At 45.7% G+C, this 14,260-nt stretch overlaps 1 protein-coding gene across 1 annotated transcript in view; it reads left to right on the top strand.

The window, feature by feature from the left end:
- SKAP1 (src kinase associated phosphoprotein 1) overlaps positions 1–8,324 on the top strand; it is a 294,708-nt gene extending 286,384 nt beyond the window's left edge. Inside the window, exons 13-15 of the mRNA XM_024746404.1 lie at positions 1,789–2,143; positions 5,835–5,943; positions 8,219–8,324. Of these exons, the coding sequence (XP_024602172.1) occupies positions 1,789–2,064 (276 nt within the window). The 3' untranslated portion in view covers positions 2,065–2,143; positions 5,835–5,943; positions 8,219–8,324. The remainder of the gene's footprint in view (positions 1–1,788; positions 2,144–5,834; positions 5,944–8,218) is intronic.
- Positions 8,325–14,260: the final 5,936 nt, after the last annotated feature.

Here is a 14,260-nt window from a genome sequence, read left to right as displayed (position 1 = left end):
CCCCTGATATCCCCTGACACCTACTGGCAGGGTATTTGCAGCCACACAGGGACTCAGGACCCTGTGACAGGAGGAGCACTGAGAAGGGCCATGATAGTCTTGAAGCCATAAACAGCAATAGGAAACCACTGGAGGCAGAGTCAAGCTGTGCGGCGAGCCCGTGGTTGGTGGCCATACTGCTTTTTGTTTATAGAATTTGCTGTTCTTTTTATGGCAGGTTTGGTAGGGGTTTCTTTTCCTTGTTGATGGAGATTAGCAGCACAAATCCTTTTATGGCAGTGTGCAAGCCCCCATAAACACTTCTGATTGTTGTTGATGGTGAGCGCTGTGCCTATTTCAGATTCCCTCAATACTCTGCTCATCCAGGCCAATAGCTTCTCCAACCAGATAACAGAGTCCAAATAGCCAACCTTCGTTTTTTTTTTTTTTGCGGTACGCAGGCCTCTCGCTGCGGTGGCCTCTCCCGTTGCGGAGCACAGGCTCCGGACGCGCAGGCTCAGCAGCCATGGCTCACGGGCCCAGCCGCTCCGCGGCACGTGGGATCCTCCCGAACCGGGGCACGACCCCGCGTCCCCTGCATCGGCAGGCGGACGCTCAACCACTGCACCACCAGGGAAGCCCCAACCTTCGTTTTTTAAGACTCCATCTGAGGGGTTCAAGGAGGTGGGGCAGGGTTGATGTTGAGGAAAATAGATGTTTGATCAAGCCTAGAAATATTTATGACGAGAACAAGCCACACATTATACTATTTTTGAGTGTAAGTCTTCTTAAAAGATTTTGTGGCAAGAAGCAAGCACTGATGTAAAGGGTTTGGTTTTTTTTTTAAATAGCTTTTTATATTCTTATCCAAATCATCTTCACTTAACCAGTTTGTATAATCAACATCTTAGCTCTACCACACACAGTGTATAGGATAGAGAGTTACGGAGTGGGGAGCCTGTATAATTCTGATACCCTAACATTGTCACTTGTAGGTGTGCACCCCCACCTTGAAGGCAGAAACACTTCCGCATTGAGGATTTCAGGTCTCCTGGGACTGTCTCAGGCATTTTTCCAGTCAGTCCTTCCAAACATCTGGGCAAAAAGAAGTCAAACTTTATTGAAAATGTTGATACCAGGAATTCAGTTCTCTCTGCCATCCCAAAACTAAAATCCAAGAATCAGCAACTTAATAAAAATGCAGTAAATTAGCACCTCTAGACAAGAGCAGAGTTCATTCAGAGCTGGGGTCTGCCTGGCTGAGCCAGTACTCTCTCCATTTTAATAGTTTAATAAAAATTAGCATAATTAACGAACATCTGTATGATCCAGAGTGGTGCAATTTGGCACTTGGAAACGAGGGCTTAAGCATGATTGCTGTGAGTTTAATGTTGTTTTAATTCTTTTTGGCGCTGCGCAGTGAAATAAACGTTTGGTGGGGATAGTTCTCCGCCGGATCTCATTTGCATTTTTCTCCCTTTGATTATGAGCAATTGTGGACTCCCCAGCAATTCATCAAAGTAGAAATTATTTTAACGTACCTCGTGGTGTTCAGACTGGGCTGGAGCAATGCATGGTGGGGTAGTGATAGGAGAAGAAAAGGCTAGAAATATTCCATTCACGCTTTAAACATCTCAGCCCTGTAAGCCTTTTTTGGGTATCCAGCCAAGGGATGAAATCTGGAAGACAGTCAGATCCCAAGACCTGTAGGTGCTTTGATTAAGCTCCTAGGCTACCACAGCAGGATGCATATGGTCTCTGAGACTGTGCCGTCCTCCTTACACTTCTGCTTGCTCTTTTGTTTTGAAGGGCAGAGAGTTGATTGCACGCACCCCAGTTCCCACCTCTGTGGTGAGAATGCCACATCTGCGGTCGGCAGGGTCAGTGCTCCCCTCGAGCAAGAGCGCACTGACTGGGAGCCGGCCTTTGCAGGTGTCCTGCTGTGCCTCATCTGCTTCCCGTTTGCACCCTCTTCAAGTTGGCAGAGAGCACCTTCCCAAGGCTCTGTTCCTACTCCTGGCCTTACGGCTGAAGGGGGATGCTGCCAAGTGGGCGTCAGAGTCGGAAGTCTTGAACGGTCCCTAGGGAGAGAATGCCGTAGCTGAGCCCGTCAGGTGACGAAGATGACAGCATGTGGCAGTAGAAGACCACACCTCACACATGTGTAAGCAAGCTGACTTTTATCAAAAGACTGTCAGACAACATGGTGCCCACCCTCTGCCAGTGAGATAGCAGAAGAGCTGAAGCTAGAGTTTTTAAGATAGAGTTTGCGTTTCCCCCGCACAGCAAGGCCCTGTCGACATGGCCACTGCAGCGACGTACTAATGCAAGGCAACCCTACAAGAAAACTTAAGGCAGAAACCGCCCTGACTTCGGTGTTGGGAAATGGACAGTAACATAACTCGTACCAAGAGGAGCTTTAAAATGTCCTGCCGTGGGAATTCCCTAGCGGTCCAGCGGTTAGGACTTGGCACTTCCACTGCCAGCCCTGGGTTCTATCCCAGGTCAGGGAACTAAGATCCTGCAAGCCTTGTGGCACGGCCAAAAAATAATAATAATAAAACAATAAAATAAAATGTCCTGACAGGCATAGGCTGAGGAATTCTGGGTAATCTCCCATACAGCGGTGCAGACTGTAGGGGGAAGCTGGCCTCCCTCCTGGGGGAGGGGGGCAATGAGAAGGTGCTGTGGGAGTGAGAAGGTGCTGTAGGGGGAGGGGAGTGGACACATTCATTTATTTATGACAGATTTTTAAAAGGTAATTCCCTGTTCCTTTTAGGATAAGCTCAGTAGTCTCACTTCTTATGGCATCTGAGATGCTCTTCATGGTATTTAGGGAGCCATTTGGAGAAACTGTCTCCAAAGGCAATTGCTCTCTTCCTGCCACAACCATTTCAATCACCAGGAAATATCTTGGAGTTTGTTGTAACTAAATCTGCTCAACTGAGAGTATAAATCCCCACTGTTCCCTTCATTTCTTCGTAACCTCATTTAACAAAGTTTTTTTGGGCCCCATTCTGTGCCAAGCACCATGCTGACTGCTGGGAATACAAGAGCAAACAAAACCAACAAGGTCCCATCTCCCACAGAACTTTCCACCCAGTGATTGGCAGTGAGACAAAGGCCATCAGATACAAGGCAGCGTGATGATTCATTTCCAGGGAGGCACAGGGCACAGGGCACAGGCGCTGTGGACCACAGAGCTGGGGCCCTCACTTAGAGAGTGGCGAGGAGAGGCTTCTGGAGAGGCCACAGAGACTCAGGAATTGAAATCTGAAGGCTGCTTAGGAGTCAGCCCTATGGAAGGGAGGAGGGAAGTAGAGGCGAAACAGGCAGAGGAAAGGCTCCATGGTGAGAGACCCTGAGGCCCATGGGAGTAGCAAAGACAAGTTCTGTTTTACTAAGGGTCGACTAGATTTAGGGAATAAATGACAATGCTGGGCAGTGAGTGGAACTAGGTCATGCAGGGCTTTGTCCACCTTTTTAAGAAGTTGACAGTAGGCAGTAGGAACTCACTAAGGTTTCAAGCAGAGCCGTGATATTATCAATGTGCCTTTTAGAAAGATTCTGGCTGCAGAATGAAAAGCAGATTGGAGGAGAACAAGAATGGAGACACAGAAACCAATTTGGAGGTTGTTTCTGTAGTCCTCAGAGAGGTGACAGTGACATGACTCTAGGCTATTGCCAATGGGAATGGAGAGAACTGGATGGATTCCAGTAACATTTTGGATAGAGAATTGACAGAACTCAAGGACTGATTGGAAGAGGAGGGTGAAATTGGGAATGACTCTTGGGTTTCTGGCTTGAGTAACTGAGTGCATAGCGGTATCACTCACTGAGACACAGAACACAGGTGGTCAAGATACTCTGTGAATGGGAATGGATACAGAGGGAAGATGATGGTTAAATTTAGGACACAGCGAGTTTGAGAAGCTTGATGGACTTGCACTTGGGTATTGGGATCCAACCCTTAGAGATCTGGGCTGGAGCTATGGTTGTGAGTCATTTATACAGGCATGGTGGCTAAACCACAGAGGTGTATAAGATTGCTCAAGAAAAGTGCATCAAGTCAGAAGAAGGCCAGGACAGAAACCCTGGAAAACCACATTAAAAGGAGGGATAGAGGAAGATGAGGAGAATGAAAAGAAGCAACCAGAGAGGGAGGTAGGATAGAAACCAGGAGAGTATAATTATAGAAATTAAGAGAAGAAAATGCCTCAAGAAAGGTCCATAGATAGTGCCAGCAATGCTGAGAGATCAAGTAAATTAAGGATTGAAAAGTGCTCATAGAATTTGAGCAATAAGGAGGTTATAGGAAGCGTAAGTGGAATGACGGAGGTTGAAGCCTGATTAGAGTGGCTCGAAGAGTGGATAGAAAGCAAGAAGTTGGGGCAGTAAGTGAAATAAATTCTTTCAATAAATTTGTGAATTGGCAGCATAGACTAGTCGAAATGGGAAGCAGACATGCATTAGGGACTAAATAATTATTTTCAAAGACAAAAGAAACTTGAACACACTTCGGTGCTGACATAAGGAGCCATTTACGTTAGAGGCAGAGGTCAGACTTCTTAGAACCTGGTCTCTAAGAACAAAAGCAGAAGGGTTACAAGTGCACATTAGGTAAGTTCCTGTTTGGGTGGCTGAAGCTTGACAGATCTGATGGCTTCTCTTTTCTCTTTGAAGGTGGAAAAGAGGTCAGCTGCTGAGAGGAAGGGGAGAGGCAGAGTTAGAGGAGGGGAGGTACACTAACAAAAAGAAACAAAAAGATAACCAGTTGACCCAGAATTTTAGTGTGTCAGCAACCTGGTTTTCTTTTTTTCCTAGAACTCAGAAGCCAGGTGGGCAAAAGGCAGACAGTTGGCTCCATGGTACCCAAATCCAGTTGAACTGGAATACGTATATTTTCCATGTATTCCTAAATTTCACTTCCTTCAAAAGAAGGAAAACATGTTCTAGTGCTTTCAGGAATAGTCCTATAATGTTCAACATCTGCTGTGCTTTTGAGAAGCTCTTCTGTATTCAAGGAGCTCCGTTCTCAACCCTGTGAGCTCCACTCTCAAACCCTTCTTTTAAACCCTCTCATTCCCTTTCTTGTTTGCCCCTCCCTGTGGCCCTTATGTCCTGTCTGTCATTATTGATGGACCTGTCAACCTCTGACCTCTTCCAGGGGAGGAATCTAATGTTTAGAGTACCTACTATGTATCAGGCACTTTGAATTGTTTTCATGTCTGCGGCGTCACTTATATTCCCCACAACAGAGGGGTGATATTATCCCTACTCTTACAGAAGAGGAAGTTAAAGCCAGGAGACCCTCCGGTCACATGGCTACTAAATGACCAAGTGGGGACAAGATCCCAGTCTGTCTGACTCCGAAGCCCATTACTCTATGCTGTAAACTCCCAGGGAGCAAGCAGTGTTCTGATTCATCATCCATCTCATGGGAACTCAAACAACACTTTGCACATAGAAGGTGCTTGGTAAATATTATTGATTTGCACTATGACCTGACTCCCTGAATACTTCAGTGCTCTGGCATTTTAGGGTGTGCCCAACTTTCCCCAAAGGAGCCGTTCCACTCTGCTTGGTAAAAGACATGCTCTTTAGGTTCAGCAATGGCACCAAAGGTGCTAAATTTACAATGTAGACAGAAAGATGGCAAAAGAAAAGCAGTTTTTCTTCCTTCTAGATAACTTTTAAATTTAGTAATCCCATCAGGGGTGTTAATGAGTTGTACTGACAGTGTCTACAAAGAAACCACCCAACAGAATCTCCCATGTGATCATTTAACAGATTAACAAAGATTAACAGAAGCATGACTAAATTCCAACTGAAACCATCCTCTTGTCATTTTTCAGGAATATAACATGTATGGCTGGTGGGTTGGAGAACTGAACAGCCTCATTGGGATTGTTCCAAAGGAGTATCTCACCACCGCCTTTGAAGTGGAAGAAAGATGAAGCCCAGGTATCACAACTATTGACAATGAATTTGTTGGCCATGCCTTTGTTTCTTTGTGAAGGATGAGAGTTGCCAGTGAAGTAGCTTCTCTTCATTTCCAAAAGTGATGCTGGTAATTCACCATTGAAAGAAGATAAGGCTGTAATTGTTTTTCCTAAATCGGGCGACTGTGTCAGTCAGGATTAGGTTCAACTACATGTGACAGAAAGCTCAAAATACCACTGATTAATTGTTATTAATTAACACAGAAATTTATTTTTCTCTTCTGTAAAAATCTGGAGGTAAGTAATCCAAGGTATCTAGGTCCCAGGTACCTTCTCTTTTTGCCCCACTGTGTGTGGTCAACATTCCCCAGGCTACCTCATGGCCCAAGATGGATGCTCCAGTTCAAGCTATCATGTCTGTATCCTACCCAGCAGGAAAGATAAAATGACAGGATAAGGGCACACCCTGTCCTTTTAAGGACATTTCACAGATGTTGCACACACCACTTCTGCTTACATCCCATTGGCCAGAACTTGGACATACAGAGACACCAAGCTGCAAAGAAAGCTTTCTTCTAGGTAGAATCTGTGTCCAGCTTAAAAGTGGAGTGTGCCAGGGTCGGGCCGGGACGGGGGACGGGGGGGCGGGCGGTGGTGGAACTAATAAATTTAAAAGGGAGAATGAATATTGGAGAGTTAGGAATTTGTGCCACAAGGATGGATCTGTTTCTTTACGCACAGCTCTCAAATCCAGAGTACCATTTCCCCCAAATGCCCGTGTATTGCAATATGATTGGCAAAGATTAGGAATCCAGTATGAGGATTCCTATGGAACATAATCAGATTAACTTTTAGGTAATAAAGAATATGGACTGCATTTTATCAGCAAGAACCACATCATACTTTAAAACAGCAGAGTGAGTGCTTTGGGTGGGGTAACAATAGGATTAGAATTAGGATGGTGATGGAGGACACCAAGGCTAACATGATATCACTAGCTCCATCTTCTGGCCTGAAATGGAAGCAGCCTTTATTGATGGGGTGAAGGATGTTATGTGTGACAGTGATACAAACTGGCCTTGGAATCTTTCAGACCAGGGCCCACTCTGGTGTGCAGCAGCAGTTGAGTGGTTCATTGAGGAAAATACATAAGGAGAGATCTTACTCTCTGATGCCCCTGTACAATCATGAAGCACCAGCTCGGGCCTCTCGCTCAAGGTTTGACTTTATGATTTACCGAATGAGGACTCCATTTCCAGGCCATGAATGCAGAAGGCTTGGAATTTTTTTGTCAAATCTAAATAAATTCACTCTACTGGGCTTCCCTGGTGGCACAGTGGTTGAGAGTCTGCCTGCCGAGGCAGGGAACACGGGTTCGTGCCCCGGTCTGGGAAGATCCCACATGCCGCAGAGCGGCTGAGCCTGTGCGTCCGGAGCCTGTGCTCCGCAACAGTGAGAGGCCCGCGTACCGCAAAAAAAAAAAAAAAAAAAAAAAAAAATTCACCCTACTTCACTCTGTCATTTATTCCATGACAAACTTGTTTATCTCCTCATTCTCTTTGACCCAACAATTCCACATCTAGGAGTTTATCCTACAGCTACACTTGCACACGTGCAAAATGATATACACACAAGGTTGTTTGCAATAGCAAACTATTGGAAATGACCTAAATGTTCAATAGAGACCTCGCCAAGTAACTGTAGTAATTCAGGGAACTGAATACTATGCCACATTAGGAGATAAGTTGGTAAGTTTAAAATACCCCAAAAAAAAAAAAAAAAAAAAAAAAGCAGTGAAGGGTAGGTCTAATTCGCTCCATTTGTGTAAAGAGGGAGTCTCCAATTGCTTATATATGTATGAGTTACCGCTGGAAGGAGAAAGAAGAGGATAACACTGGTTGCCTCCAACGACAGAGAAACTGTGTGACTGTGACACAGGGCAGGAGGGAGATACTTTTTACTCTATGCCCTTTTATATCTTCTATATTTTGAATCATAAAAGCAAATTTGTGTAGTTTTCCTCCTTTAGGACACACACCCTTCTCTCTACCCCACCTTCATGAAGAAACTGATGATCAATTGCTCCCACTCCCTGTACCATCCTGCCCAACAACATCATGGACTCTTCCCTGTACAGAAGAGACCCAAGTCTCTGACACCCACCGTGTAGTAACTGTAAACCATCAACGAGACAAGTGAGAAGAGGCATGTTCAGCAGACCTGTTAGTAAACTTGCCTCCTCATAGCTGAGCCCATCTCTAAACATCTCCACATACCCACTTCTGCCTTTTCCACAGGCTTGTCACAGAGAAGGTGAGAGAGAGAGAAACCTTTGGAGGAAGAAGTTGCTGGTTGCTTTGGCTGGTTTGAAAAGCACGAATAAACCTCAGATTTGGTTCCTTGCCCTGTGTGATGGTGTTGTGTTTCTTTTTGTACTGGTATCAAAATGCTGGCTCTGGGTATTCGTATCGCCTCCAAACAAAGTGGGAAGGGAGGATTTCCCTGACAGTCCATCGGTTAAGACTCCACGCTCCCAATGCAAGGGACGTGGGTTCAATCCCTTGGTCAGGAAACTAAGATCCCACATGCCTCGCAGCAAAAAGCAAACAAAAACCACCAAGTGGGAAGGGAGAGCCTGAAAGAAAACAAAAGCCCAAACAAAGAAGAGGGCTTGCAATTGTCTTTCAGGGCAGGACCATCTCTGGAACCCAGGCTTGCCTGGTTTCTTGTCGGCTTCTCAGACTTCCTTTCACTGCCTACTTGTTATTTTTTTCTTTTGTGTTCACTCTGTCTGAAATGAGACAGGGCTAGAAGCGAGTCTTTGGAGTCAGCACATGGGAGAGTTCCCTTTTGGGCCTCAGTTAACAACCCCACTGTGTCCTGCAGGCTGAGGGAGTGCTGTGGGGAGGGCTTGTGTCTATACGACCCTGTTTCCTTTTCCTGTTGCCTGTGCCTAGCACTCGGGTTATCTGTGCCTTCAAGAGGCAGCAAAACATAATGGTTAAGAACATAAACTTTGGGACTTCCCTGGCGGTGGTCCAGTGGTTGAGACTTCGCCTTCCAATGCAGAGAGTGTGGGTTCCATCCCTGGTCAAGGAGCTGAGATCCCACATGCCTTGCAGCCAAAAAACCAAAGAACATAAAACAGAAGCAATATTGTAACAAAGTCAATATAGACTTTGAAAATAGTCCACCAAAAAAAAAATCTTTAAAAAAGAAAAAAAAGAACATAAACTTTGAGGGAATTCGCTGGTGGTCCAGTGGTTAAGACTCAGGCTTTCACTGCTGGTGCGGGTTTAATCCTAGTCACCGGAACTAAGATTCCCCAAGCTGCGAGGCGCAGCCCAGAAAAAAAAAACATAAACTTTAGGACCAGACAACCTGGAAATAAGTCCCAGTTCCCTGTATACTACATATGTTCTCTAAGAGCAAGTTACTTGACCTTTTACGCCACAATTTCCTCACCTTAGAAGGGGTATACTCCATCTCACCAGGTCATTAGGAGATTAAAGGAGTTAACGTGTAACGTACCTGGAACACCACCTGGCACATAGTAAGTTACTGCTCAGTAAGGTTTAGTTATATTATTGCCTGACTTTCTACACAAGAAATTTTGAGAGATGGGCAACTGAGCAGCTATAGAAATTTTATCTTCGAAGCTGCCTATTCTATTCAGAGCCGTTCTGGCTTGGCAGTAGCCTTCCTCACCTCTTAACAACAATATCATAGCCCTGCAGTAAGACACCATTTCATGTCACCAAAGAGAGAAACTGGGAGCAAACAGGGATGTTGTCAGTGGATTCCAAGTTTCTCCAAAGATCCTATGCCAGCTATTCATTTCCAGATTTTTCTGACCCAGGAGTAAAACAAAAGAAAGCTTTGTTATATGTGATGGATAAAGAAGTAACAAAAGGGAACAATTTAAGTCTGGAAGGGGGAAAAAGAGATAAAAGGCACTACAGAACTGTCCATAACGTCCCCTCCACTTTACACAGGGTGCCAAAGGAGAAGCAACCACTAGGTGGCAGCAGATGAGCAGATGAACCAAAGGGAACCAATTGCCTTCCGTTTTAGGAATCTTTGCACCAATCCCAGCCTACAGGTAAAGACAATGGGCATTGTTAAAGTGGTTCATGGAAGGAGCAAACAGAAACCCCTCTGTGCCCAACTAACCCCCTCCCTAGAGAACCCTCAGGGACCCAACTCTGGAAGGCTGGGTGGCTAACAGGAGAGAATACCACTGTGCCACTGCTCCATGACTAAGACACCAGAAAAGGGGAAACCAGAGGAGGAAGAGGGGGTATCTGGGGCCGGGTCAGAAGGGGAATGAAAAAGGAGCAAGGTCAGGTACTTTCTCCACTCTGCACAGTTCAACACTCTCTCAGTGGCATGGCCACTGGCTTCCGGTACTTAAAACAAAACCCCCTTAGTGCAATATAGTCCTTTCTATACTCCAGACCTAAGGAAACAAGCAGCTTGCCAAAAACTGCAAAGGTCTTTTGGCACCTCAGTCGACTGCACCACACTCACGTTCTAGCTGTAAAACTTAGAGGAAAAAGGAGATTGGCCCTAAAAGATATAAACAAATGGACTAATTGGGAATCTGGTCCATAGCCATCTGGCTATTTCTGACCTTATAACATGCTGGAAAAGGTAGTGCAAGTTCGAGACTATCTACAGACAAAGGGCATTCTCTGTTAGGGGAAAGTTCTAAAGGAGACCTCTGGGAAGTAGTGGATTCCTACAGTCTGCCTGAAGCTAAACCTCACCCAGCAGACCTGCTCAGTTCCACAGCCACCATCTTAGCCAACAACCTCAGAAAGCAACTGGCTAATCAGATTACTGCTTCTCTGTTTGACTCCACTAACCAAATCCCCACCTTACTGCCTGTGACTAACTGGATAACGGGCATTAGACCACTTAACTAACCACATTATATGTAGGATGGCTTCTTAAAAGCCACTAATTACTCTAGCACATGAAACTGGAGAGGGTAAGAGGTGGGAGGCCCTTTTCCTCCCTTGATATTATGTAAAGGAGAGAAAATAAGAAAGCTAAAATCCTATGTTTAAGAAGCAAATGCATATCTGCCCTTCACAGATATATAGTAATTTACACAGAACTTACTGACTTCCACTGGATAACCTGACCTGAGGTGGGTACAGTTTGGCCTGCCTCATCCAAGCTGATAATCTGAGAATACTAAATGCTCTGAAAGCAATCTTTCAGCTACATTTCATTAAAAATACATTTTTCCAGTGTGTTTCCTCTGTCATCCATATAGCAAAATAGCATAGACATTGTTTTACAATTACCTCAGTATTCAATTTTCCCACACAATGGTCTGTTATATCTCTTAGAAATCTGTATTTAATTCAAAACCAACGACATCTTTTCCCTCTGGTGAATAAAAATGGGAAAGAGAAGAGAATTCCTATTAAGTCTCATTCCCTAAACCCACACATTTTGATTCTATTTAAAGAGGGGCCAACTAAATGTCCTCCCTCCTGTTAGATACTTTATCTAAACATAATATGTAAGCGATAGCCTAGATTTCAAGTTATCCTTAACTGTTTTAGCACCTTAGCTTGCTCAGTTGCACCACCTTATTTGTAATCAGTTAGTCTTTGCAAGTGGCAAAACTGAGGATCTGAAAGGTGGTGACTTGAACAAAAATCACACAAAATCTGCTGTTGAAGAGGAAATGAAATGAGGGACTCTTGAAAATCTCAGGCTGCTGCTCTGCTTATTGAATCACTTGAGTTCTGTTGCAGTGAGACACCTCCAGTGACACATTTCCAAAATCCACATTTCACACCAATCACTTACATCACAATAAAGCAGTGGTGTCATGAAGCATGTGTCTGTGTTGGGGGGGGGGGCTGGGGGGGGCAGTCCTGCCTTTATAAATCAGTCTGAGAAAGAGGGAGTTGAAGAAAAACAAGAGGGGATTCCCTGGTGGCGCAGTGGTTGAGAGGCCGCCTGCCGATGCAGGGGACACGGGTTTGTGCCCCGGTCCGGGAAGACCCCACATGCCGCGGAGCGGCTGGGCCCCTGAGCCATGGCCGCTGAGCCTGCGCTCCGCAACGGGAGAGGCCACAACAGTGAGAGGCCCACGTACCGCAAAAAAAAAAGAGAAGCAAGAAAGGAAAAAAAGAATCCAACGTATGTTTGTATGTTCCTCCTTCTTCGTTTTTTTTTCTTTTGTTCCTTCTCATCTTGAGAACAAAACTCTTGAATGTCAGGGACAGAGGTGCTTTAACCTCTGGCCAAAAGGAAGCTCTCCCTGCAGGTCTCTCCACCAGGAGCGACTCTGGAAGGATAAATCTTGAGTGGTACTGATTTGCTAATTCCCAGAGCACCAGCAAAATCTGTGGAGCTGACTTTAGAAAAAGCAGCTGTCTACATGGAGGATTATCCCTGCTACACAGCCCAGTGACTCAAACTAATTTTCTAGTTTGTGGATAACCACAGTCCCTTGCTTCCCCCTCCCTCCTGCCCAGCTATTTCATCTCCCATTAGAATTTACACAGATTGGGTAGGGAGCCTGAAACGTAAAACTAAAGAGATTTTTCTTCTTCAAGGGATCTGAATTATTCTCCCTATTTTCCTATCAAAAACTGTTCAGAAAATATGTTTTTCTTCTGTTTTTTTTTTTTCTTTTTCTTTTCAGTTAGTATGAATTGATGAACACCCTTTTGCAACTCTTGAGATTCAATTAATGATATATTTTAAGATGCAGCCTATTTTGCACAAATATCTTTTCTAAATATGATGCCCCCGCCCCCCAAAAAACTATAGTATTAGAGGAAACTAAAATACAATTAATAGGCAACTATGTAGTTTATTTTCCAAATGGAGACACTTTTGAGAATGAAAGGGGGCATTATTAATAAGGATGCCATGACGGTAGTTGTAAACCAGGATGAGTGGTCACCCTAAAAATAAGGCAAAATGGGCTGCCTAGTCACCAGGAGAGTGGGCAGTAGATAGAGACAGCCTGATTCTCCTGGCTGATGCTTGGCAACATCCCTTCTAATGAAGTCCTCTCCCCTGCAGGCCTGGCTCCTAGGAAAACCCTGCCAACTAGGCTTTCTTTTCCTGATGCCCAGGCTGTTCCAAGAGACCTGGTGTCTCTGACATCAAGCTGTTCGGGCGCTGGCTGGTCATCAGCAGCTGTGTGTGTTCAGTTCCCTCATGGGGCCCATCACCACCCGCCACCTGGCAGAGTGCCACTGAGAGAAGCGTTTCTGTGGCACTGGGCAAGAGTATGCCACTTCCCTGCCTCCTGCCATGGGAGTTAGCTCCAAGAGGTTTCTACTGCTGGTCCTCAAAGAAGGCATCTGGGTCCACTGTAGACACTCTTAGCTTGATGGTGAGCAGCTGGGCACCTTTTATGCCCCACATGCGATCATGGAACAGAAAACAGGATACAAAACCTCCCTTTTAACTACAGTCAGGCACTGGCATTGCTCTGCCCTGAATCACCAAGGTGGCACGTGCACACCACCTACATTTACTGGATGCCTCCCACGGTGGGCACCCTGCTAAGCCTGTCATTAATATATTCCACCTCCAGGAAAGCACCTGCCATCTGGAGATTTGCGACCAAAGCAGTGCATTGGAGGTTTGGGGGCGGAGGGGGGATTTAGAGCTTATTGCCTCATTCTATTAGTACAGGGCTTCTCAACCTGGCACTATTGACATCTGGGGCCAGGTTATATGTTCTTGGGGCACTGTAGGATGTGCAGCAGCATCTGGCCTCTACCCACTAGATGCCGGTACTACTCCCCTCAAACCCCCCACCCATTCTGACAACCCAAAATGTCTCTAGACATTGTCAAATGTGCCCTGGGAACAAAACCACCCCTGGTGAAGAACCATTGTCTCAGGGCATTTGGGTGTGCGTAGGGCCAAGTACAGAGAAACTGCCCTGCCTTCTAGAAGTCTGGGCTTTAGCTACTGGATTACAGTGACAGAGAGAGGCTTATGAAGTTGGGAAGACAGAGAGTATAAATGTCATGAATTCCTCAGGGTTTAAGAACCAGGAAGCCAGCCCCCACGCTCCACAGGAATCTGAGATTTGCTCGCCTGCATTGCTGCAGATTTGCACTACAAGAATGATGTTTTCAGGGCTTCCCTGGTGGCGCAGTGGTTGAGAGTCCGCCTGCCGATGCAGGGGACACGGGTTCGTGCCCCGGTCCGGGAGGATCCCACATGCCGTGGAGCGGCTGGGCCCGTGAGCCGTGGCCACTGAGCCTGCACGTCCGGAGCCTGTGCTCCGCAACGGGAGAGGCCACAACAGTGAGAGGCCCGCGTACCACACACATACACAAAAA

This window comes from Neophocaena asiaeorientalis, unplaced genomic scaffold (assembly GCF_003031525.2).
Source record: "Neophocaena asiaeorientalis asiaeorientalis breed wild unplaced genomic scaffold, Neophocaena_asiaeorientalis_V1.1 scaffold1, whole genome shotgun sequence".
NCBI classification, from domain to species: Eukaryota; Metazoa; Chordata; class Mammalia; order Artiodactyla; family Phocoenidae; genus Neophocaena; species Neophocaena asiaeorientalis.
Note: the sequence above shows the minus strand (reverse complement) of the source record. Positions and strands in the feature narration are given on the sequence as shown.